The sequence below is a fragment of the Silurus meridionalis genome, chromosome 1, assembly GCF_014805685.1.
Source record: "Silurus meridionalis isolate SWU-2019-XX chromosome 1, ASM1480568v1, whole genome shotgun sequence".
Classification (NCBI taxonomy): domain Eukaryota; kingdom Metazoa; phylum Chordata; class Actinopteri; order Siluriformes; family Siluridae; genus Silurus; species Silurus meridionalis.
The window spans coordinates 32,274,182-32,300,540 of NC_060884.1; the positions used below are offsets into that span (position 1 = coordinate 32,274,182).

At 41.3% G+C, this 26,359-nt stretch overlaps 2 protein-coding genes across 2 annotated transcripts; both read left to right on the forward strand.

The window, feature by feature from the left end:
• The first annotated feature begins 350 nt into the window (after positions 1 to 350).
• On the forward strand, positions 351 to 9,236 carry LOC124389882 (leucine-rich repeat-containing protein 15-like). Its single transcript, XM_046855444.1, has 2 exons — positions 351 to 584; positions 7,770 to 9,236. Exon 2 carries the CDS (start codon positions 7,776 to 7,778, stop codon positions 9,105 to 9,107), a length of 1,332 nt encoding a protein of 443 aa, XP_046711400.1. The 5' UTR covers positions 351 to 584; positions 7,770 to 7,775; the 3' UTR covers positions 9,108 to 9,236.
• Positions 9,237 to 17,113: 7,877 nt separating this feature from the next.
• LOC124382794 (leucine-rich repeat-containing protein 15-like) lies at positions 17,114 to 18,440 on the forward strand. The gene has a single exon (XM_046845061.1). The coding sequence runs from the start codon at positions 17,114 to 17,116 to the stop codon at positions 17,960 to 17,962; it is 849 nt and encodes a 282-aa protein (XP_046701017.1). The 3' UTR covers positions 17,963 to 18,440.
• The last annotated feature ends 7,919 nt before the right edge of the window (positions 18,441 to 26,359 follow it).

The window sequence follows — 26,359 nt, forward strand, 5'->3', positions numbered from 1 at the left end:
CATACAGTAACTGAGACTGTACTCTGTGCTGTTCTAACTGAGGAACAGAGCATCCTAAATGCTAAGACTCTGGAATGTGTTCCAATTACACCCAACTGGGACCCAGTTACACCCAACATCACACATCACAAGTGATCTACCATTCAAGTAATATTTTCGGATGAAGAAAATAGAAACATAGTCAATAAGGAAAAAATATTAATGTGGACCAGGTGGTACTCATAGTGGACCCAGAACTTCCACGAGCATGTTGGCCAGTAGGTAAAGTGACTAATACTTTCCCTGGACCGGATGGACAAACCAGAACAGTTAAAATTCAGGTACACAATCGTACAGATGTGAGTCCTGTATCCAGTACAGTCACACTCCCCAAACTCCCTGATGATCACGCTATTGATCCTACAATGTATTTATGGTTCCTCACTTTATCTAATGCGCTTACACACATTTGCGGGCGGCTTTGTGAGAAAGCCCTAACCACGCCCCCTGAGCTGGCAGACTCCGCATCTGAGCAACAGCTGGAATAGCGGCACTTTTTTATTGATTTTTATCTTTTTTTATTTTTCGTGGATGATCGATTCCAGGTGAGTCTCGTGCACACTTTGTTTTGTTCTTCGGTTTGTTGTTGTGAATGCTGATATTTATCGGAATTGAACACACGTTAATCTGCAACACAGAGAAAGCGAAACCCTAACCCTCTACACACTGTACAGTAAAGATGTGTACAGAAGAAATGGAGGATATTAAGCAGAATTAAATGGTATTTTATCACCAAAACATGATTTTAACTTTATAAGAGCAGAATAAGGGACTACGGTACTGAAAGCCAAATGCGCTTCTTTTATTCTCAACTTTTTCACTGATACTCGCATTTAAATCACATTGTGATGAATACAGTCTCATCTCATCATATACTCTTATTTCTCCATGCTTGTTGGTCTACACCACCTTCTTGTGAGTGTGTTTTATTTGCACGTGCAGAATCAATACCTGCATCCACACGCGCCTTTCATCAGTACATGATGAGTTCAAATCCCTGGGAAAACAAAGTGTGTTCTATAATTCCTTAAGTGCTAAAAATCTTCCAAGTCTTATGAGAAATGAAAATTAAATGATTTTGATTACAGATGTTATCATTAGCATATTGTCTTCGCTTTATTAAATTTACATATTTATATCCTCACCTGCTTTGAAATTATTTGCCAAGTAAGTTTTAATTCCTTTCTGAAGAAAACAAAAAAATAAAAATCAGACTAAAGACTGAAAATAGATGATTTGATGTCTGTTATCATAGGGAAGGAAACTACTTGAGTGCAATCAGGTTAGTTTCCTGTTTGCTATACAGTATTTATGGCAACACCTTTTTTTTTAACTGTACTAGTTAGTTTGTAAATTAGAAGATGAAAGTAGTAACATAATACACTTTATATAATAAAATGAAGACAGTAGCTCAAAATTCAGATTGGAAGGTCATGAGTTCAAATCCCAGCACTGCCAATTGATTCCACTGCTGGGCCCTTGAGTGAGGCCCCTACCCCTAAACTGCTCAGTGTAGAAATGACAAAAAATAAAAAAATCTTGTGAAGAATAAATTAAAATATCCCCACATTTATTCCCTCTTAAAATGGCTAAAATCACACACAGGTGTATCACATCAGGTACGCATGATTAGAACATTGTTACTCAGCTTTCTGAAGGCGGTTTGAGGTATTTAAACCTCAGACATTTAGTTTGGTGTGCTCCTGACTGTTGAAGTGAGAATGAACAACGTGGTGGTATCGAAAGAGCTGTCTGAGGCTGAAGATTTTAGCAGTTAATGAGTCTGGTAAGGGATTTAAAAAGATCTCAAAAGAATTTGAGATCAGCCCTTCCACTGTCTGGAAAATAGTCTACAAGTGGAGGACATTCAAAACAACTGCCCAGGTCTGGCTGTCCAAGCAAGTTCAGCCACAAGATGTTAAAGTAGTAAAAAAACCCCTAAAATGTAATGATGGTACCTACAGCAGGTTTTTGCTACTGTTGATGTGAAAGTGCATGTCTCTACAAACAGAAAGGGACTGCACAAGTTTACCTTTCATGTTATGTGTGCATGTTGGAAACCTTTGCTCGCTAAGAAAAAAATGAAGGCCAGACAGAGAGAACGTAGACAAAGACCAGGACTTCTGAAATGATGTTTTTTGGACAAATTAGTCTAAAATGTAATGATTTGGACACCAGAACAGAGGACATGTTTGGCATAAACCAAATACAGCATTCTGTATTTGCTGTGGGGTGACTTGAAACAGGCTGTACATACAAGAAAAACCTCAAACATCTCACAGCGGAAAAGAATTCTGCATTGAGGAATGGGGCAAACCTTCCTCAGATTGATATCAGAGACTGTTAGATGGCTACAAGGAGTGTCTCACAAGGAGTTGATATCTTTTGTTTAATAAGTAAAACAAGGTAAAATTTTTGGGTTTACCTGCAATCAAATCACTTTCTTTTCCAGAGAAAAATCTAAACAAGGTTAGACATTTGTATTTGAATATTTCTCAAGAAGAATTTAATATTTAATGGGGGTGTCCTAACTTTCTTTACATGACTGTATATCCGAGGTGTAAAGAGTACCTGAAAATCATACTCGAGTAAAAGTATAGAAACCTTACAGCAAAATATACACCATTACAAGTTAAGTCAAATATGACTTGAGTAAAAGTCTTAGTATCTGATTTTAACTGTACTTGACTTTTTGCAGAGGCGGACAGAGTACACAGCTTCAGTACTTGAGTAAAAGTAAAAGTACCCCTTGCTAAATTTTACTCAAGTACAAGTAAAAGTACTACAGTCAGATGTCTACTTACAGTTGTGTTCAAAATTATTCAACCCCCAATGCTGTAAATGGTTTTAGGGAATTTAGTGTACATTTGTAATTGTATTCAGAATGAAATCCTACAAGGACTTCTTAAAGAACCATATGCAACTAAAATGACATCAATTAGTTTTGTAATACAGTAGTAAATGTTTCTTTTGTGAATTCTTCATTGACATAATTATTCAACCCCTTAAAGACTACCACTCTGAAGAACAGAGGTTTAATGAAGTGTTTTCAATCAGGTATTGAAAACACCTGTGGATATCAGGGAGCAGCAATAAAGCCTAATAAGCACCAATTAGGCAGCTTTAAAATGACTGTGATACTCAGCTCCTTCTAGACATTTACTGGTGTGGTTACAAACATGGTGAGGTCAAGAGAATGGTCCAGGAAGACAAGAGAACAGGTGATTACTCTTCACAGGAAGGGCAATGGCTATAAGAAGATTGCAAAGATGTTAAACATACCAAGAGACACCATAGGAAGCATCATTCGCAAATTCAAGGCAAAGGGCACTGTTGAAACGCTACCTGGTCGTGGCAGAAAGAAGATGCTGACTTCGACTGCTGTGCGCTACCTGAAGCGTAGAGTGGAGAAAAGTCCCCGTGTGACTGCTGAGGAACTGAGAAAAGATTTGTCAGATGTGGGTACTGAAGTTTCTGCTCAGACAATACGGCGCACCCTGCGTAATGAAGGCCTCCATGCCAGAACTCCCAGTTTTGGGCCCATGGATCAACGCTATGTTTGGAGGAGGAAGAACAAGGCCTATGAAGAAAAGAACACCTTGCCTACTGTGAAGCATGGCGGGGGGTCAATCATGCTTTGGGGCTGTTTTGCTTCTGCAGGTACTGGGAAGCTTCAGCGTGTGCAAGGTACCATGAATTCTCTTCAGTACCAGGAGATATTGGATGACAATGTGATGCAGTCCGTCACAAACCTGAGGCTTGGAAGACGTTGGACCTTTCAACAGGACAATGATCCCAAGCATACCTCCAAGTCCACTAGAGCATGGTTGCAGATTAAAGGCTGGAACATTTTGAAGTGGCCATCGCAGTCACCAGACTTAAATCCGATTGAGAACCTCTGGTGGGACTTAAAGAAAGCAGTTGCAGTGCGCAAGCCTAAGAATGTGACTGAACTGGAGGCTTTTGCCCATGATGAATGGGCGAAGATACCCGTAAATCGCTGCAAGACACTTGTGTCAAGCTATGCTTCACGTTTAAAAGCTGTTATTACTGTAAAAGGATGTTGTACTAAGTACTAAGATTGAATGTCACTTGGGGGTTGAATAAAACTGATAATGATGTGAGCTCAGAAAAGACATTTGTGGTTATTTCATTATAAATGTTATGTTATATTTGTCTGACCTACACGTGCCTCTTTGATTTAATTGTAAGCAGGATGACTGAATGATCATAATCAATGTAAAACCGACCAAAACAATCAATTTCAGTGGGGGTTGAATAATTTTGAACACAACTGTAAGTAAAAGTACATAAGTACTTGTTTTTAAAAGTACTTGAGTATGTAAAACCGACCGCTTACTCAAGAACATCAAAGCAAATGCTCAGCTTACATTAATGTGTAATATCAGAAAAGAAAATGTGAGTTTCTCTGATGAAAAAACAATCAAATCAATAAACCTAAACCAGCAAAGAAGGCGATATAGCAATGTTGTAACACACCTCTGAACCTGACCGTATTATACACGGAGCATAGAGCAAAGAAGAGAAAATAATAATGATTAAAGAAAATCAGCTAATTAGCTGTGTTTAGGTCAACAAACAAAGAAGGAAAAATAAAATTCAGCTCATTTGAGTGACAGTATTAAGCCCCTTCCTCTCACATTGACTTACAGGCAAAGGCAGGAGAAAAAACTTTCAGCTGAATAACACCATTCTCACACACACAATCTATGTGTGACAACTCTGTGTGTGTGTGTGTGTGTGTGTACTGTACTTCAATTCAATCAAATATCAAGTCCTTGTTCAACTTGAGGAGAAGTTGGTTCTCAAAATTCTGTGAATGAATTGATCCCCTTCTTGGGGTGAAAAGCAAACCTGCTATGCTAAAAAGCCTTTCACACGCTGCTGAAGCTGGCAGGGCTGTGTTGAGCTTTAGTGAGAGGTTACGCACAGCTGGATAGGGGGCCAGTGTATTCACTCCTTCAGCTGTAGCGGCTAGGTATCCATCAAGTTGTTTACTTATCTCATGGGAATGCGTCTGCTTGACATAAACTGGAGAAGACGAGAATGAATATTTTTTGAGTGATTTCTATTCAAAATAACAAACGTTACAGATTAATTATTTTGCACTCCTGGCATAGATTTAGAAATTAATGTCACTGCAAACCAGTTTAATCATAAACGGTGGTCAAATATCGAACCTGGAGTCGTAAACCTTTCTTGTGATGCTGAGTTTGTCCAGATCAAATAAGAGTGTGATGTTTTGACGAGTAATTAATTTTGATCAACAATAATCTGGGATCACCAGTGATCCCTGCCGCTCAAGGGGTTAAGACTCAACAAACACTATTGTAATCCTGTCTAGGCCAGCTGAACTGTTATTTTTTTAAAAAGCCAAATAGGGCTAGCTCTAGTTATTCACTCTGGTGAAATAAGTGAACTGAAAATGCCCTGCTTGCAACTAGCATAGAACTAATTAAGCTTTAACATTATTGTATGGTAAAAAAGACGTTTCGTACTCGAGCTCAGACTAGAAAAGATATGCTATCTCTATTTGTCAGGGGCATGTCAAAACATGAATCTGAAAGGACTTCAGTTTATTTGAATATTATCTATGTTACACTACGATTAGCTTGCCTCGGCTTACAGTATGTTAACTATTGTCCGGCCAAAGATAGCCATCTGAATGGCAAATTGTCGGGTGCATGTGGCTTCGACTACTCAAATGTAACTGAGAATGTAAAAAGCTGCATTATCGCAGCTAGCCAATCATTTAGTGCACTTTTCTGTAGCTAGACTCTTAGAAGAAATGTAAGGAGGTTTATTTCAATGTTACGTACCTTAACATGCTTCCGCAAGTTGGAGGATGAATTCTTGTAGGCGTTGATAAAATTCTGTTTTGGTAAACACAGCAAACACATGAAGCGAAAATTATCATTAATTTCTTCAGAAAATTCAAATAGTCTGGCGAGGTGTGGCCACGGGTTGGCTCATTCCCGGGATGGACCTGCTGCGTCTTCATCCACTGTTGTTTCGTCCATGGTTTCGTCTCATCTAAATCTGATCATGCAGTTGACTTTGGCGCAAAGCTGAAGGTGATTGCTGATAGGCTGTCCCAAGCATTGGCGCCTGCACAATCCAATCACGTTTGAGAGGGAAACAACAAATTGAGGGTTTTTGAATTTTTTATTTTTTCCTTTTTTTTTTTAGAAGTAACGCGTACTTACGGTTATGGGAAGAAATGTAGCAGAGTAAAGAGTACAATATTTGCCTCTCAAATGTACTTGAGTAAAGTCATGAGTACGCCCCAAAAATGATACTCGAGTAAAGTACAGATCACTCAAAATTGTACTTAAGTACTGTACTCAAGTAAATTTACTCCGTTACTGTCTGGCTCTGACTTTTTGACACTTCAGCTTTCTCAACACAAAGGCACATGTTAGTGAAAAGCCGAAAACAGTTGATTTGTTAGGTTTTGTTTTCTAAAATACAAATCAAATTGTACACCTCAATAATATATTAACAAAGATCAACATGAGCCGGAACGAAACAAAGATCAAACAAAAAAGACAAAGTAGTGAATCGTTTAAAAAGTGACCTTCAATTAACAAATAAAATTACAGTATCATGACACAAAGCAGAAGAACCAGTAGTATTCAGTGAACAAATCAAGTCAAGTCAAGAGGCTTTTATTGTCATTTCTAATATACACAGTGGTACACAGTACACCGTAAAAATGAGAGAACGTTCATCCAGAACCCTGGTGCTAAACTAATAAACATAATAAACTAATAAACAACCTAGTGCAAACAGTGCAGACAAAAAACAGTACAGACAGACAACACAAGACAGTGTGGGACAATACACATAACACAAAATAGCGCAGACCAGTAAACCTACTGTATACATTGAATATACAATACTGTGCGAAGAGGACTATAAAAGACTATGAAGTTTATGAGTATATGTAAAAAAACACAATGCAGTGCGAAAACAGCAGTAGCAGCCAAGGAATTGGCAAGGAACTGGGCCTCCTTCTACCCTGGACGGATGGCGAGGCCCTCCTCCGAGTGCCCTGGCCCACCAAGCGTGGGTGGGTTTGGGGCATCAGATGCCGCCCCTGGGTGGGGATAATGTCAGGGATTATATATGTATATATATTTTTTTATTTATTTTATTTTTACATCTAATCATGTTACTGACTTGCAGCCAATAAACCAAAATGAGTTGTAAAATAGTAACATTTAGTTCTCCAGCCTTTTGTTTCTCCGTCCAAACTTTATTATAATGTGTTGCAGCCATCAAATTCAAAATTACCTTATTTATTATAACAGAAATTCTCCAGAATCAAAATAAAAAATTCAACAGTGCAGTTGTTACTGTGACATTTTCTGAGAAGCGCTATCCCAGATTAATAAACATTACCGATTACATTTTTTACCTGCAAGTCTGTCCAGATTTAAACAACCGTTCATAATTGTGTGATGATAAGATTATGGACAGCACATCACACAGATTCTGGTTCACTCAGCCAGAATCCGGATTTCAATCAATTAATTACTAGCAGGCTTGGTGTACCACATCTGTTTGTTTACAAGCATTTCATTTTAGCCTGTCTACCAATAAAAGCCTTCAACATTCCATTGATATATTGTGTATATATGATATTCATTTGTGTTTTTTCTTCCTAAAATACAAAAATCTAAAATCTGTTCCTGTTTCTTTTTCAGGACTTCATGGATCTTGTCCAGTTTCTAATCCTCTGCATTTTTGCTGTAAATGCAGTTGTCTGTGGGTGTCCATATCATTGCAGGTGCAATAAAACCGCGGTTTCTTGTACGGGATATACAGATTTTCCATCAAACATTCCTTCAAATACAGAATCTCTAGAGATTACCCATTCTTGCATCAGCTCACTTAGACCTGATCATTTCAAAGCATTCTATAAAAATCTTGCAGTGTTGAACATTACTGATGCAAGAATATGGGTGGTGCAACCTCACACCTTTGACCAGACACACAACCTACTCAGCTTAACACTTTCAGCAACCAAGCTATGTTCTTTACCCCCATCCCTCCTTACTCCTCTTCAAAACCTGAAAACCTTAGACCTGAGTAAAAATATGCTGACTTGCATTCCAGAGGAGGCGTTTCAGGGTCTGACTCGCCTGGGGACCCTCATATTGCAGGAAAACAGCATCACAAATCTGCACCCAGGGACCTTCCGAGGACTTGGAAGTCTTAAGGTCTTGTCCCTAAAACAGAACAAATTGAAGGTGATTCCACGTCATATTTTTGACCACCTGGTGAACCTGAAGGAATTGCATCTGCAGAACAATGTCCTCACGTGCATACCTGCTGAACTTTTCACCAATCAGAAGAAGCTGAAAGAGCTCTATCTCTCCAACAATTTGCTAACTGTTCTTCCCAAAGGTATCTTCCTGAACCTGCCTAGTCTACAGAATATCTCACTTTTCAACAACCAGCTGCACACACTGTCTCCCAACACCTTTGGCCCCATGCCCTTGCTCCAGGAGCTATGTCTAAATGACAATAAGTTAACTCACATCGAGGACAAGGTGTTCAGCAATTTGACTCAGTTAAACCTTCTAGAGATCAACAGGAATCAGATCTCATACATCTCCCCTGGTGCCTTCAATGGATTGATTGGGCTGAAAGAAATTTCTTTACAAACTAACAACCTAAGGAGCCTTGAGGAAGGAGTGTTTAGAGGTCTTAATAATTTGGCTAAAATATCACTGAGTAACAACCAGATTCGGAACTTTCCTGGGAAGCTCCTCTATGGTCTCTCTCACTTAACAACACTGGAGCTTCAACATAACTTTCTACTCTATTTACCAGAAGACCTTTTAATCTTACTAACTGACCTTCAAAATCTAGTGCTGTCTCAAAATCCCTGGAGGTGCACCTGTCAAATTTTACCCTTTCAAGACTGGCTAGTAAAGCACCAAGATAAAGTACCCAGTGCCTCCAGCATCAAGTGCTTCACTCCCTCCTGGTTGGCAAACTGCAGAATTATAAACCTTGAAAAAACTATTATTTGCTAACACCTATACAAAATTTACTTACTCTTCTTTCTTTACACTCCTCTACCACCTTACCTGCAGATCACACCACATCTGTCTGAGAGAACAAAGACCATACAGACGATCGATGGAAAACACAATCATTATTGCTTTGGTTTGTGCTGCAGTTATTGTGACTATCGGCCTCTGTGCTGTTTGCTGGATCAGAAACAAACGAGTGGACAGTCAAAATATAAACTTGTGGCTTTTTGAAGGTGTTGATTTCATCAAAGTAAGATTTTTGATTTAGATTGAAGATTTTCAAATAATGAGGTAGAAGTTTCAAGCACCCAGTGGGAGAAAAGACATTTACCTAAGTGGCAGAATTTCAATGTCTGAGGTCATAATGCCAGAAAGTACTAATATATATATATATATATATTATTGTTTCCTCAAATTTTAAATGTTGCTTCTGGTCATTCAATCTTACATTATTAGTCCACCCCAACCAACCAGAGCATGTTCTTGCCTGTAAAAGATGTAACACCAACATTAGACACTATATAGACACATTTGTGGACACCTGAAAATAAGATTAGTGTTTGTTAATTATATTTTGGTATGTGATTATTCCACATTTACTCTATGATGCTATTATAGTAACCTCCACTCTTTGGGAAGATGTTCCACTAGATTTTGTGGAAATTCATTCCACCACAAGTGTGTTAATAAAGTCAGGTATTGATGTAGGTGAGGTGAGGAGGCCTGGGATGCAGTTAGCATTCGCATTTATACCAAATGTGTAGCTGTAATATCGCCTAAAACTCTTTACTACATTATTTTTCTACGTTCGTTCTTTCAGCATTGGTTGTTTTTTTATTGTCATTACACATATAATATTGTCATGTCTTACCAGGGGTGGACAGTAAGAAAGTAAATGAAATTCATCCCTGTACATAAGTAGCATTTTCACATATCTGTACTGTACTGAAGTATTTCCATTTTTTAAGTGGTTGAAAATAATTTTTTTCTAATGATCATTTTTATGGATATCAAACAATAATTAAGTGTTGAGTCTTCAGATAAACTGAGTTAATTAAGCAAAAGAGTCTTGTGTCAGAAATGATTAATAGGAACATTATATCCATAATAAATCATAGCACTTTGGATAATTAATTAAATTTGAAGGCAAAAATATTTTGTACTTTTACTTGAATGAAAGATTATTGGGAGCATTTTTACTTTTACTGGAGTCATATTTTACACTGTATCTTTAACGCAAATACATGTTTTGTGTACTTTGGCCACCACTTACAAAAACTTAACAATACACTATGAACATTTGAAAAAAAGCTATATGTAATTTGTTGTTTGTTGTGTACTTCTTGTTTGTTATGTGTACATTTGTTTGTAATTTTTTTTGTATTTGAGTGTTCTGTATATTGTTTCGATGCTGCATTTTCTCGCCTGGAAAAAAATATATTTCTTAAAATAAAATAATTTTAAGCCATTTGTGTGCTGTGGAAAACGTTCTCTTTTCCAGCGTGTGACCCCAGTGTGTGTGATTTGTCATTAAAGCATGTCCTTTATCAAGGTTTTTAGTAATCATCCTCCACACAGATATCAATATTATTTTCCCCACAAGATGTACATTCTATCTGGACCAGGTGGTACTCATAGTGGACTCAGAACTTCCACGAGCATGTTGGCCAGTAGGTAAAGTGACTAATACTTTCCCTGGATCCGATGGACAAACCAGAACAGTTAAAATTCAGGTACACAATCGCACATATGTGAGTCCTGTAACCCGTATAGTCACACTCCCCAAACTCGCTATTGATCACGCTATTGATCCTACCATGTATTTATGGTTTCTCACTTTATCTAATGCGCTTACACACAATTGGGGGCGGATTTGTGGGAAAACCATAACCACGCCCCCTGAGCTGGCAGACTCTGCATCTATACAACAGTTGGACTAGCGGCACTTTTTATTCATTTTTATATTTATTTATTTGTGTATATTCAATTACAGGTGAGGCTCTTGCAAACTTTGCATTGTTCTTTGGTTATTGTTATGAATGCTGACATTTATTGGGAATCGAACACCTTCAACTGCGTCCCTGAGAAAAGCTAAAGTGTCCTACATGCTCGTACAGTAAGGTTGCAGGCAGGGTGGAGTCGGTGGAGAAGAGTGATAGCAGGAGTGATTTGTGATTGAAGAGTATCTGTGAAAGTGAAAGGGAAAGTTTATAGGACTGTGGTGAGACCTGAGATGTTGTATGGTTTAGAGACAGTGGTATTGAGTAAAAGACAGGAAGTGGAGCTGGAGGTAGCAGAGCTGAAGATGTTGAGGTTTTCGTTGGGAGTGACGACGATGGACAGGATTAGAAATGAGTTTAAAAGAGGGACAGCGTGTGTAGGACGGTTTGGAGACAAGGTGAGGGAGGTATGATTGAGATGGTTTGGACATGTGCAGAGGAGAGACATGGGGTATATGCTGAGAAAGCTGACGATGGAGCCACCAGGAAGGAGTAAAAGAGGAAGATCAAGGAGGAGGTTTATAGATGTGGTGAAGGAAGACATGCAGGTGGATAATTTGAAAGGGGCAGATGAAGAGAACATGGTCATATGGAGACGAATGTTAACTGTGGGGACCCCTAATGGGTGCAGCCAAAAGAAGATGAAGAACAATAACCTGTCTCTATACTCTGAAATAACTGAGTACTTTTTAGAAATTGTATTATAGTCTTTGATCTCTTACTCAATTCAAAAGTTCTGTTACTGTTAGCTGCTGTTCACTATTCCTCTGTAGTTTACCAATTAGTTTAGTAAATGCACCATGATGCACAAATCCGGCAATTAAAACCGTACCTGTGGAAACATAGCAAAAGTTCCGTTTGGTGTCCTGGTAATTTTATGTAATTTAAAACAGCATAATTACTTAAAAACATTTACAAGAATATTTTTTCTTCAAGCTCAATGTTGATTTTGGTTTCACTAATAATGAACATGCACTTGCATAAATTTTTCTATGTAGATTAAACTTTTACAAACTTAAAAAGTATTAGTTTATGGTACATTAAGAACAGATAAATGTGTATTAATAGCGATTTTTTATATTTATTTGTGTATATATATACAGTATATATATATATATATATATATATATATATATATATATATATATATATATATATATACATAATTTTATTTATTTATTTATTTTCTTATAAAATTGGTCAGAAACATGCGCTGCATTAATCATGCAATAAAATAAAATTAAAATGTTGATTTTGACAGCCTTAATATATATATATATATATATATATACAAAAAAAATCTGTTCCTTCTTCTTTTTCAGGACTCAATGAATCTTGTCCAGTTTCTAATCCTCTGCATTTGTGCTGTAAATGCAGTTCTTTCTGAATATCCAAATAATTGCAGGTGAAATAAAACTGAGGTTTCCTGTACTGGATATACAATAACAGATTTTCCTTTCCCCATTCCCCCAAATACACAATCTATAGAGATTGATCTCTTGCAGTGTTGAACATTACTGATGCAAAAATAATAGAGGTGCAGACTCACACCTTTTACCAGACACAAAAACTGACTTGATTAAGTAAAAGAGTTTTGTGTCAAAAATTACAATATAAACATTATAGCTTTAATAAATTATATCACTTTGAAGTCAAATACTTTTGTAATTTTCCTTAAGTGAAAGTTTATTGGGAGCATTTTTACTTTTACTGGAGTCATATTTTACACTGTATCTCTACTTTAACTCAAATACATAGTTTGTGTATTTTGTCCACCTTAACAATACATTATCAAAGTTTGAAACAAGGCCATTTATTGTTTGTTGTGTACTTCTTGTTTGTCATGTGTTCTTTTGGCTGTCATTTTATTTATTTTTTTCGATTTGATTATACTGTATATTGTATCGACGCTGCATTTGTGGGAAAGCCCTAATTAACCACGCCCCCTGAGCTGGCAGACTTCGCATTTGAGCAACAGCTGGAATAGCAGCACTTTTTATGGATTTTTATCTTTTTTTATTTTTCGTGTATGATCGATTCCAGGTGAGTTTTGTGCACATTTTGTTTTGTTCTTTGGTTTGTTGTTGTGAATGCTGATATTTATCGGAATTGAACACACGTTAATCTGCAACACTGAGAAAAGCAAAGTGTCCTACACACTGTACAGTAAAGATGCGTACAGAAGAAATGGAGGATATTAAGCAGATTTAAATCACATTGTGATGAATACAGTCTCATCTCATCATATACTCTATTTCTCATCATATACTCTTTATTTCTCAACATACACTCCTTATTCTCGTCAAATACTCTTTATTTCCCATCATATACTCTTTTTTTCTCATCATATACTCTTTAAATCTTATCATATACTCCTTATTTCCCATCAAATACTCTTTATTTCTCATCATATACTCTTTATTTCTCATCATATACTCTTTATTTCTCATCATATACTTCTTATTCTCGTCAAATACTCTTTATTTCCCATCAAATACTCTTTATTTCTCATCATATACTCTTTATTTCTCATCATATACTCTTTGTCTCATCATATACTCTTTATTTCTCATCATATACTCTTTATAACATAATACACTTAACATAATAAAATAAAAACAGTAGCTTGAAGTTCAGATTGGAAAGTCATGAGTTAAAATCTCATCACCGCCGATTGATTCCACTGCTGGGCCCTTGAGTGAGGCCCCTACCCCTCAACTGCTCAGTGTAGAAATGACATTAATGTGAATAAAACTGTACAAGAGCTTCTGTCAGATGCTGTATTGAATTTAAAGTCAAGTCAAGAAGCTTTTTTTGTCATTTGAACCAAATATATCTGACGTAGTACACAGTGAAATGAGACAGAGTTTCTCCTGAACCCTGCTGGTGCATAAACAACATAGAGCTCCATCACACACAATCTTTGGGCATACAAACTGATTGATGAAAGTGCTGGAGCTCCTACAGGAGACCATATTAACCTTCTTAATTTGCAAAGTCTATTGGAAAATATGTAGTTTCTAAATCTAATAAATATCTATATCTGTTTAATTTAGGGTGAATGTCATTGCAGTTATCACCCACTGTGTTGTGTTGCGTTGAGTTCTATTCAGTTTGAGTCTTCAACAAGGGATATTTATATATATTGTATATATGATATACAGTGATGTGAAAAAATTTGAACACTATGAAATACTGTCTGTTTTAACATATTTGGAAATATCGATATTTAATATCAATTTCAACAAAACTGAGAGATTCAAGTAATATAAACAATTAAACTGAAGAAAATAATTTTTAGACTTTCTGAAATATGTACCATATTTATTCCCTCTTAAAATGGCTAAAATTACACACAGGTGTTTCACATCTAGTACACATGATTAGAACATCGTTACTCAGCTTTCTGAAGGAGGCTTTAAGGTGCCCTATTTAAACCTCAGATATTTAGTTTGGTGTGCTCCTGACTGTTGAAATGATCTTGAACACCATGGTGAGATTGAAAGAGCTGTCTGAGGCATTTAGAAAGATGATTGTAGCAGCTTATGAATCTGGTAAGGGATTTAAAAAGATCTCAAAAGAATTTGATATCAGCCCTTCCACTGTCTGTAAAATAGTCTACAAGTGGAGGACATTCAAAACAACTGACAACATGCCCAGGTCTGGCTGTCCAAGCAAGCTCACCCCCAGAGCAGACCACAAGATGCTAAAGTAGTCACCAAAAACCTTAAAATGTGATGATGGTACCTACAGCAGGCTCTTGCTACTGTTGATGTGAAAGTGCATGTCATGGTACATGTGCAAGTGGGAAACCTTTGCTCTCTAAGAAAAAAATGAAGGCCAGATTTAAGTTTGCCAGGAAAAACGAAGACAAATACCAGGACTTCTGGAATAATGTTCTTTGGACAAATGAGTGTAAGATATAATGGTTTGGACACCAGAAAAGAGAATTTTCAGCATCAAAACATCTCGTAACTAAAAGAAATCTGCGTTGAGGAATGGGGCAAACTTTCCTCAGACCGATATCAGAGACTGGTAGATATCTAAAAGGAGCATCTCACTGAAGTTATTTCAGCCAAAGGGGGTAACACAAGCTATCGGGGGGTAGGGTGTCCTAACTTTTTCCTCAGTTAGAATATGCATTTTTGTTGATATCTATATAATGTACAATTATAGAAACATTACAGCAAATGTACACCACTGCAATTCACCACTTCAAATATGACTTGAGTAAAAGTCTTAGAGTATCTGATCTGAACAGTATTTGAGTATTGGACTATTGAACATCCTCAACACCAAGGAACATGTTAATGAAAAGCCAAAAAGAGTTGATTTGATTTTTTTTCCTAAAATACAAACTGAATGGTACACTTCAATACTACTTTGCATGAAAAGCTTCCACAAGGGTCAATAGCTTATACATTTATAAAAACTGTATTTACTTTAATCAATGTAGAGTAGAAACTGTCATTAATTTGTTTACCATATTTTCTGGACTATAAGCCGCTACTTTTTTCCCACTCTTTGAACCCCGCGGCTTAAACAACGAAGCGGCTTATTTATGGATTTTTCCTGGGTTTTTCCCAGTTTCACAAACTTCAAGCCAAAAAACTGAACCCCATAACATTAGACCAATGAAATTGCGAACAGGTTCAGTTGAACCAATGAAATTCTTTATATTAAATCAGATGCGCTCCCACTGAATCGGGCCGCACCACATCATAAATATGGATGATGTTCCTCTGACGTTTGACCTGCCGCTCACTCAGACTCTCAACAGGAAAGGAGAATCATTCATCACGCTGAAAACAACTGGGCATAAAAAAAAAACACACTTCACCTGTGTTCTGAGCTGCACGGCTTTGGGAGAAAAGATTCACCGATGGTGATTTTTAAACGCATGACGATGCCAAAAGATAAACTCCTGAGAGAAATAGTTGTGAAAGGAAGGAGGAAGACAGTGAACAATGACTTTCTTGGTGGGCTACTGTTTAGATACAAGCCATTGTAACGCGTTGAGTCTGGGTCATGGGAGAGCTCGCTAACTCCAGTTGCAAAAGAAATCATATAAGCATTTTTCTTGGCAACAGCGTTACGGGTTAGTCAAAGAAACTTAGAAATGAGCATCAGAAAATAATAAGGACATATTCCTCGGTCTTGCACACATGCAGTAATAGCGGAAAAATGCGGCGGCAGGCTATTCCCAAAATACCGCTCTGCTCTTAAAGGAGCCACAACATATTTCACCCGTTACACCGTGTAACAGACACTGTCTTTCGTTAAAGCCTGTGTAAAGTGGCTTATAGACAGGTGCGGCTTATTTATGTTCAAAATAAAAATCTTTGTCAATTTCAGTGGCTGCGGCTTATATATGTGCGCTTTATAGTCCGGAAATTATGGTAAATACATAAACTGTTCCTTCTTCTTTTTCAGGATTTCATGGATCTTGTCCAGTTTCTAATCTTCTGCATTTTTTCTGTAAATGCAGTTGTTTCTGAATGTCCAAATCATTGCAGGTGCAATAAAACCGAGGTTTCCTGTACTGGATATACAATAACAGATTTTCCATCACCCATTCCCTCAAATACACAATCTCTAGAGATTACCCGTACTAACATCATCTCACTTGAACCGGGTCATTTTGAAACATTCTATAAGAATCTCGCAGTGTTGAACATTACTGATAATAATGCAAAAATAATGGTGGTGCAACCTCACACCTTTAACCAGACACACAACCTACTCATCTTAACACTTTCAGCAACCAAGCTATTTTGTTTACCCCCATCCCTCCTTACTCCTCTTCAAAACCTAAAAACCTTAGACCTGAGTAAAAATATGCTGACTTCTTTTCCAGAGGAAGCGTTTTAGGGTCTGACTCGCCTGAGGACCATCATATTGCAGGAAAACAGTGTCACAAATCTGCACCCAGGGACCTTCCGAGGACTTCAAAATCTAAAGGTCTTGTCCCTAAAACAGAACAAATTGAAGGTGATTCCACGTCATATGTTTGACCCTCTGGTGAACCTGAAGGAATTGCATCTGCAAAACAATGTCCTCACATCCATACCTGCTGAACTTTTCCTTAATCAGCAGAAGCTGGAAAAGCTCTATCTGCAGAACAATGTCCTCACATGGATACCTGCTGAACTTTTCACCAATCAGAAGACGCTGAAAGAGCTCTATTTTTCCAACAATTTGCTAACTGTTCTTCCTAAAGGTATTTTTCTGAACCTGCCTAGTCTACAGAATATCTCACTTTTCAACAACCAGCTGCACACACTGTCTCCCAACACCTTCGGCCCCATGCGCATGCTCCAGGAGCTATGTCTGAATGACAATAAGTTAACTCGCCTCGAGGACAACGTGTTCAGCAATTTGACTCAGTTAAACCTTCTAGAGATCAACAGGAATCAGCTCTCGTACATCTCCCCTGGTGCCTTCAGTGGATTGTTTGGGTTGAAAGAAATTTCTTTACAAACTAACAACCTGACGAGCCTTGAGGAAGGAGTGTTTAGAGGTCTTAATAATTTGGCTAAAATATCACTGAATAACAACCAGATTTGGAACCTTCCTGGGAAGCTCCTCTATGGTCTCTCTCACTTAACCACACTGGAGCTTCAAAATAACTTTCTACTCTATTTACCAGAAGACCTTTTAATCTCACTAACTGACCTTCAAAATCTAGTGCCGTCTCAAAATCCCTGGAGGTGCACCTGTCAAATTTTACCCTTTCGAGACTGGCTAGTAAAACACCAAGATAAAGTACCCAGTGCCTCCAGCATCAAGTGCTTCACTCCCTCCTGGTTGAAGAACTGCAGAATTATAAACCTTGAAAAAACTATTCTTTGCTAACACATTAACACATTTCTCCTACTCTTCTTTCTTTATACTTCTCCACCACCATACCTGCAGATCACACCACATCTGTCTGGAAGAACAAAGACCATACAGACGATCGATGGAAAACACAATCATTATTGCTTTGGTTTGTGCTGCAGTTATTGTGACTATCGGCCTCTGTGCTGTTTGCTGGATCAGAAACAAACGAGTGGACAGTCAAAATATAAACTTGTGGCCTTTTGAAGGTGTTAATTTCATCAAAGGATGATTTTTCAAATAATTCAAATAATGAGGTAGAAGTTTCAAGCAGCCAGTGGCAGAAAAGACAATTACCTAAGTGGCAGAATTTCAAAGTCTGAGGTCTTAATGCCAGAAGGTAAAATTATATATTTTATTGTTTCCTCATTTTTATATGTTGCTTCTGGATCATTCAATCTTACATTATTAGTCCACCCCAAACAACCAGAGCATGTTCTTGCCTGTGAAATTAGTGACACTAACATTAAACACTATATAGACACATCTATGTGGAATAATCACATACCAAAATATAACAATCAAACACTAATCTTATTTTCAGGCGTCCACAAACCTGAAAATAAGATTAGTGTTTGATTGTTATATTTTGGTATTTGATTATTCCACATTTAATCTATTATGCTGTTATAGTAACCTCCACTCTTCGGGAAGATGTTCCACTAGATTTTGTGGAAATTCATTCCACCACAAGCGTGTTATTAAAGTCAGGTATTGATGTAGGTGAGGTGAGGAGGCCTGGGATGCAGTTAGCATTCACATTTATACCAAATGTGTAGCTGTAATATCGCCTAAAACACTTTACTACATTATTTTTCTACATTAGTTATTTCAGCAGTGGTTGTTTTTTTATTGTCATTACACATATAATATTGTCATGTCTTACCAGTGGTGGACAGTAAGAAAGTAAATGAAATTCGTCCCTGTACATAAGTAGCATTTTCACATATGTGTACTGTACTGAAGTATTTCCATTTGGGGACACTTTAACTTCACTACATTTAAAAGTTAAATATCTTGCTGTGGAAAATGTTCTCTTTTCCAGCGTGTGGCACCAGTGTATGCGATTTGTCATTAAAACATGTCCTTTATCAAGGTTTTTAGTAATCATCCTCCACCCAGATTTCAACATTATTTTTTCCACAAGATGTACATTCTATCTGGACCAGGTGGTACTCATAGAGGACCCAGAACTTTCACAAGCATGTTGGCCAGTAGGTAAAGTGACTAATACTTTCCCTGGATCCGAAGGACAAACCAGAACAGTTAAAATTCAGGTACACAATCATACAGATGTGAGTCCTGTATCCCGTTTAGTCACACTCCCCAAACTCGCTATTGATCACGCTATTGATCCTACCATGTATTTATGGTTCCCCTTCAGGAACTCGAGCTGCGTCGAAACGCTATGGGAACGCCCCTGCGTGACCACGTTTTGAACCACGTGTGAAATCTAGCCAATAGGCAGTAAACCAGGAAGCTACAAAATGGCTGTGCGGTGGTAGCGACATTAGCTTCTGCTGTTTGTTCAGGTAAGCGCTTTGAGTGTGTTATCTGTGCAGTCATGAGCTTATATGCAGGCAGAATTCCGTCTCCTGGCGAGCTCCCGTTCCCCGGGGATTGCGCTCGTTTGGCGGTTTCTTCTCCGGTGCGTGTGACGCGGTGCTCCATATTTCTTCCTCCGAGGTGGGAGAATTTTCGGAGAGCGCTCTCCGAGGTGAGCACTCTCCCTCACGGCTTTGGCTCTCGATGGTATCGGCTGTTAGCATTTTAGCCGTGTGGCTATGCGCTCCCGGCTGCTAGTTGAGCTCCCGTTCCCCAGGGAGAGCACTCGTTTGGAAACAGTTATTTTCCCGGTGTGTGTGATGCGATGCTCCATATTTCTTTCTCCGAGGTGGATGAAATTCCGGGAAATTCGGGGAAGCATGCCTGGCGGCTGCCTCTTTTCCTGGTGCGGGCAGCGCAGCATTGCATGTCTCTCTCTCCAAGGAGGATGAGATGATGGATGCTGGCGAGCCTGCGGACTCTTTACAGCCTGTGCTGTACGTGGCACTCCTTGAGGTCGTGGCACAGGGCGGGTCTGAGCTGGATCTAGCCGGTCGTGTAGCAGAAGCAGCGCGCACCCAGTGAGCTGGATGAGCAGTTCCTGCGCAATGTGTCACAGCCTCAGCGCCTTCCCTGATCTGTGCACCGAGGTGTCTGGGTCCTGGGAGGCCCGTGTGCGCGCGTGCTTTTCCGATGTTTCTCGCTGGGTGCGAATGTTACTGGAGCTAAGTGGCGCGGCTACGGGATGATGCCACTTGTAGTAGAGACGCTAGCTAGCTATCTCTCCCCGAGTGTTGCAGGCATACCAGGCTGGCCTGCTATGGGGGATGATGCCAGCTTCCTTCTGAGCGCCATGGTGTCCCATCCTGGCCTGACCTGGTAACGCTGTAGGTAAGGGCGATTGCTGGCGGGTTCAGGAGACCGCGGTGGCGTTAGAGTGGTAGTTCCTCGCTGCTACAATGGGGCTGCTCGGCAGCAGCCTCGCCCTGGTACATCCAGGCACAGCGAAATAGCCCGGTGAGAGAGTGTTGCCACCCGATTCCCGCGGGGAGGTCCTAGGGGTCCCTGGTGACACTCTAAGCCCGAGGAGGGGCTGGATGGCCTGAGGATCATCCTCGCCTCTAGTGAACGGGCTGTGGTGCTACGGTGCTCGTCCCTCCCCGGCACCACCGGGAGGCCGGTCTGTCGGCCCTGCCACAGGGTGTTCAGGACGCTGCCTCCCTCTAGCGGTTAACTCCCTTATTCCACCCGAAAGTTCGTTGCGGATGGGGGTCAACCGCTGCCTCTCAGGGGTCTGTGGAGCGGCCCACATCTCTTGTGGCACATAGGTTGCCGGGAGATGCTGGCAGTGTTGTTGGGGTTACAACACTTCCTCCCAGTCCTTAGAGATCGCTATGTGTTGGTCCGTTTGGACTATACTGTGGTGGTCTTGTACATCTCACTCGCACTCTCTCGGCAGGGTCTGGTCAGTGTGGCGTGATTGGACACTCGTTCCCATAGCGTTTTGACACAGCTTGAGTTCCTGAAGGGGAACGTCTCTAGGTTACGACCGTAACCCTAGTTCCCCGAGGGAACGCGACGCTGCGTCTCCGTGCCACACTCCCTGCATCCCTGGGCGCTTACCTTCTCTCTTTGCAGAAGCTAATGTTGCTACCACTGCACAGCCATCTTGTAGCTTCCTGGTTTACGCACTGTCGCCTGTCTATGACGTCACGGCTTGCTTACTGGGTAGATTTCACACGTGGTTCAGAGCGTGGTCACGCAGGGGCGTTCCCATAGTGTTTTGACGCAGCGACTCGTTCCTTCGGGGAACTAGGGTTACGGTCATAACCTAGAGACATTTCTCACTTTATCTAATGCCCTTACACACAATTGGGGGCGGATTTGTGGGAAAACCCTAACCACGCCCCCTGAACTGGCAGACTTTGCATCTGAGCACCAGTTGGACTAGCGGCACTTTTTATTCTTTTTTATATTTTTTTATTTGTGTATAATTGATTACAGGTGAGTCTCTTGCTAACTTTGCTTTGTTCTTTGGTTATTGTTATGAATGCTGACATTTATTGGGAATCGAACACCTTCAACTGCGTCCCTGAGAAAAGCTTAAGTGTCCTACATGATCGTACAGTAAGGTTGCAGGCAGGGTGGAGTGTGTGGAGAAGAGTGATAGCAGGAGTGATTTGTGATTGAAAAGTATCTGTAAGAGTGAAAGGGACAGTTTATAGGACTGTGGTGAGACCTGAGATGTTGTATGGTTTAGAGACAGTGGCATTGAGTAAAAGACAGGAGGTGAAGCTGGAGATAGCAGAGCTGAAGATGTTGAGGTTTTTATTGGGAGTGACGACGATGGACAGGTTTAGAAATTAGTTTATTAGAGGGACAGCGCATGTAGGATGTTTTAGAGACAAGGTGAGGGAGGTATGATTGAGATGGTTTGGACATGTGCAGAGGAGAGACATGGGGTATATGCTGAGAAAGCTGACGATGGAGGAAGATCAAGGAGGAGGTTTATAGATGTGGTAAGGGAAGACATGCAGGCGGATAATTTGAAAGAGGCAGATGAAGAGAACATGGTCATATGGAGACGAATGTTAACGGTGGGGACCCCTAATGGGTACAGCCAAAAGAAGATGAAGAACAATAACCTGTCTCTATACGCTGAAATAACTTAGTACTTTTTAGAAATTGTATTATAGTCTTTGATTTCTTACTCAATACAAAAGTTCTGTTACTGTTAGCTGCTGTTCACTATTCCTCTGTAGTTTACCAATTAGTTTAGTAAATGCACCATGATGCACAAATCCGGCAATTAAAACCGTACGTGTGGAAACATGTCTGGAAACAGTAAAAAGTTCCATTTGGTGTCCTGGTGATATTATTAGAGACAGTGGCAGAACCGGGGAAAGCAGGGCAGGGCCCTAGGTGAAGAGACCACCCCTGCGGAGAGCCAGCGCGGAGTAACGGTCCCCGCGGAGATCTGGAGTGGAGCGTCGTCCTTGGTGCGGACCAGACGCAGGATGACAACCCCAGCGGGGGCAGGAAGCGGAGAGACGCCCTTGGCGGAGACCGGAGGCGGAGTGTTGCCCTCAGCGGAGACCTGGTGCAGAGCGACGTCCTCAGCGGGGACTGACAGCTGGGCGGCGACATCGGCGGAGGCCGAACGACTCTTCTGGTGAATGACCCAGCAGCGCCCATTGTGGAGTCCAGAGGCCGAATGCCGTCCACGGCAGAGAGCAGAGGCCGAGAGACACCCTCCACAGAGACTTGAAGTGGAGCGACGCCCAAGGCAGAGACCGGGAACAGAGCCACGCCCTCAGCGGAGACTGGCAGCTGAGCAACTTCCTCTGCGGTGGTCTGGAGCTGAGAGGCGGTCACCATGGAGACCCAGAAAGGCGTGACGTCCCTGGCGACGCCCTGAGGCTGAGCGACGAGCACCTGGAACGGATCGTCGTTACCCAGGAATGGAGCCTCATCACCCACAGGGACCTGGAACGGAAAGACAACCCTGGTGACTACCGGAGGTGTTGGTGGAGCTCTCAACGGGGCTTACCAGGTGGAAGACCCCCTGAATGGAGGCCGGAGATGAAGCGACGCCCATGACTGGGAACCGAGGCCGAGCTGTGCCCTTGATGGTGGCCTGAGGATGAGCCATGCCCTCAGCTGAGCCCTGAGGCCAGACGGCGTCCTTGATAAAGCTCAGAGGCCGAGTGATGACCTCAGCAGGGTTCATCAGTGCGACATCAACCTCCGGGGAGCTCAGGGGTGACACGTCACTTTCCTGGGAACTCGGAGGAAAAATGTAGCAGAGGGAGGAGCTCATGAGCGAGACGTCGCTTTTGGAGAAGCTCGGGAGCGCGACGTCGCCTTCGGAGGAGTTCGGGAGCGAGACGTCGCCTTCGGAGGAGCTCCGGAGCGAGACGTCGCCTTCGGAGGAGCTCGGGAGCAAGATGTCGCCTTCGGCGAAACCTGGGCCTGTGGGGTTGCCCTTAGAGTTCTCTGGGCCTGCGAAATCCCGATCAGGTGACTCTGGAAACGGCCTGTGGCTGTCCGAGGGTCCTGGGATGGTGATGGAGCTTTCCACAGTGATTTTATCCCCTGATTTTTCCTTGGAGAGGTCCAGATGTGCGAGGGTGTTTCCCTTCAGACCTGGGCTGGTGTTTTCCCTCTCTGAGGGCCTTGGGACTGCCAGGCCATCCTCACATGCTCCTGGAGGCTTGGTGTCACTTCCAGCGTGGCTCTGGGACAAGACATTGCTGTTGACAGAGCTCAGGAGGGAGACGTTGCCCGGAGAGGGACTCGGAGGCGTGACTTCGCCTTCAGGGGAACTCTGTGATGTGGCCTCGCCTTCTGAGGGACTGTGGGGCGAGCCGTCGACTTCGGTGGGCAGCGGTTCGACTTCCCTTTGCAGTCCTGGAGCTGATTCGTGTGCTCAGGGGACCCCTTGGGCGGAGAAAAGCTTGCCGGGATGCCCTGAAGCGGAGAGGAGCTCGCCTGGAGACCCTGGAGCGGAGAGGAGCTCGCCTGGAGACCCTAGAGCAGAGGGGAGCTCGCCTGGAGGTCCTGGGACGAAGCTAAGCTCTCCTGGAGGTCCCGGGATGACCCAGGCTCTCCTGGAGGTCCTGGGACAAAGCTGGGCGCTCCTAAAAGTCCTGGGACGAAGCCGAGCTCTCCTGGAGGTCCTGGGACGAAGCCGAGCTCTCTTCAGGAATCTGGAGCAAAGTTGAGCTCTCTTCAGGACTCTGGAGCGAAACGGAGCTCTCGGGGCCACTCTGGAACTGAGAAAAGCTCTTGGGGCCGCTCTGGACGCTCAGGAACTGAGAAGACCTCTCCTTGGAGACCTGGAGCGGAGCTGAGCTCTCCTTGGAGACCTGATGAGGAGCTGAGCTTTCCTTGGAGACCTGGAGCTGAGCTGAGCTCTACTTGGAGACCTGGAGCGGAGCTGAGCTCTCCTTGGAGACCTGGAGTGGAGCTGAGCTCTCCTGGAGGCCCTGGAGTGGGGCGGAGCCATCCAGGACGTTCTGGAGCAGGGCGGAGCCATCCCGGAGGTTCTGGAGCAGGGAGGAGAGCTCCTGGAGGTTCTGTAGCGGGACGGAGCCGTCCTGGATGGCCTGGAGTACGGTGGAGATCCCCTGGAGAACCTGAGGCGGAGCAGAGCTCTCCTGGAGGGCCTGAAGCAGGGCGAAGATCTCCTGGAAACTCTGGTGCGGAACAGCGCTCTGGGTAGCAGGGGAGAGGAGATGGAGATCAGCCATGATCATCCCAAATTCCTTGGTGAGCAGCTGAAGGAACCGGGCGCACGAACCAAACTCACCTCCAGTCGCGTCCCACAACTCACTGGCAAGAGAGAGAGTTTCCCCAGTCAGTAGAGAGATGTGAAACGCGATCTTCGCTCCTTCCGTCTGGAAGCTAGACGGGTACGCCTCCATATAACTTTTCACACTCCGTAAAAATACACTCCACTCCGCCCTGTTGCTGGAGAAGCGAGCTGGGAGTCCCGTGACCTCATCAAGGGGGTGTGGCGCTGCCGAGCATGATCGAGAAACAGCTGTGGGCTTCCGGGTTTTCCCGGAGGCGGAGCTTGGCAGCCGTGGAGAGAGCGAGGAGTCCGGGAGGGGAAGGTATGTAGCAGGAGAAGCATACAAACAAACACATACCACCATTAACCTACAATAATGGACAGGGAGTGTGGGTGAATGTGGGGTTTTTATAGGAGCTGGGGATGAGCGAGTGAAACGAGCCCCAGGTGTTCCCCATAAAGCCCGATTGCGAGCAGGTGCTTTGGGGAAACCCGAAGTTTGACAGCCGCCGAAGGGGGCGTGGCAGGGGAATTCCTGACAGTCTTCATGCTTGATGTTGATTTTGGTTTCACTAATAATAAACATGCACTTGCATACATTTTTTCATGTTGATTAAACTTTTACAAACTTGAGTATTAGTTTATGGTACATTAAGAACAGATAAATGTGTATTAAAAGCGATTTTATATTTATTTGTGTATATATATATATATATATATATATATATATATATATATATATATATATATATATATATACTTTTTATATTATTATTATTATAATTTTTTCTTTTAAAATTGGTCAAACAGAAACATGCGCCCTCATTAACCATGCAATAAAATACCATTAAAATTAATTTGCAATAATGCGTTATTAACATGTTGATTTTGACAACCTTAATATATATACACACACACACACACATATATATATATATATATATATATATATATATATATATATTTATATAAAATATCTGTTCCTTCTTCTTTTTCGGGACTCAATGAATCTTGTCCAGTTTCTAATCCTCTGCATTTGTGCTGTAAAATTGTGCTGGATATACAATAACAGATTTTCCTTTCCCCATTCCTCCAAATACAGAATCTCTAGAGATTAATCTCTTGCAGTGTTGAACATTACTGATGCAACCTCACACCTTTGACTGGACAAAATAATTTTTTTCAGATAAACTGAGTTGATTCAGTAAAAGAGTTTTGTGTCAGAAATGATAATATAAACATTATTGCTATAATAAATTATATCACTTTGAAGGCAAATACTTTTGTAATTTTACTTAAGTGAAAGTTTATTGGGAGCATTTTTACTTTTACTGGAGTCATATTTTACACTGTATCTCTACTTTAACTCAAATACATAGTTTGTGTATTTTGTCCACCTTAACAATACATTATCAAAGTTTGAAACAAGGCTATTTATTGTTTGTTGTGTACTTCTTGTTTGTTATGTGTTCTTTTGGCTGTCATTTTTTTTTTTTTTCGATTTGATTATACTGTATTTCTGGGAAAGCCCT

Bases quoted from the DNA above. Each gene is read 5' to 3' on its own strand.
- LOC124389882 (XM_046855444.1), top strand. From the start codon at position 7,776: ATGGATCTTGTCCAGTTTCTAATCCTCTGCATTTTTGCTGTAAATGCA.
- LOC124382794 (XM_046845061.1), top strand. From the start codon at position 17,114: ATGTTTGACCCTCTGGTGAACCTGAAGGAATTGCATCTGCAAAACAAT.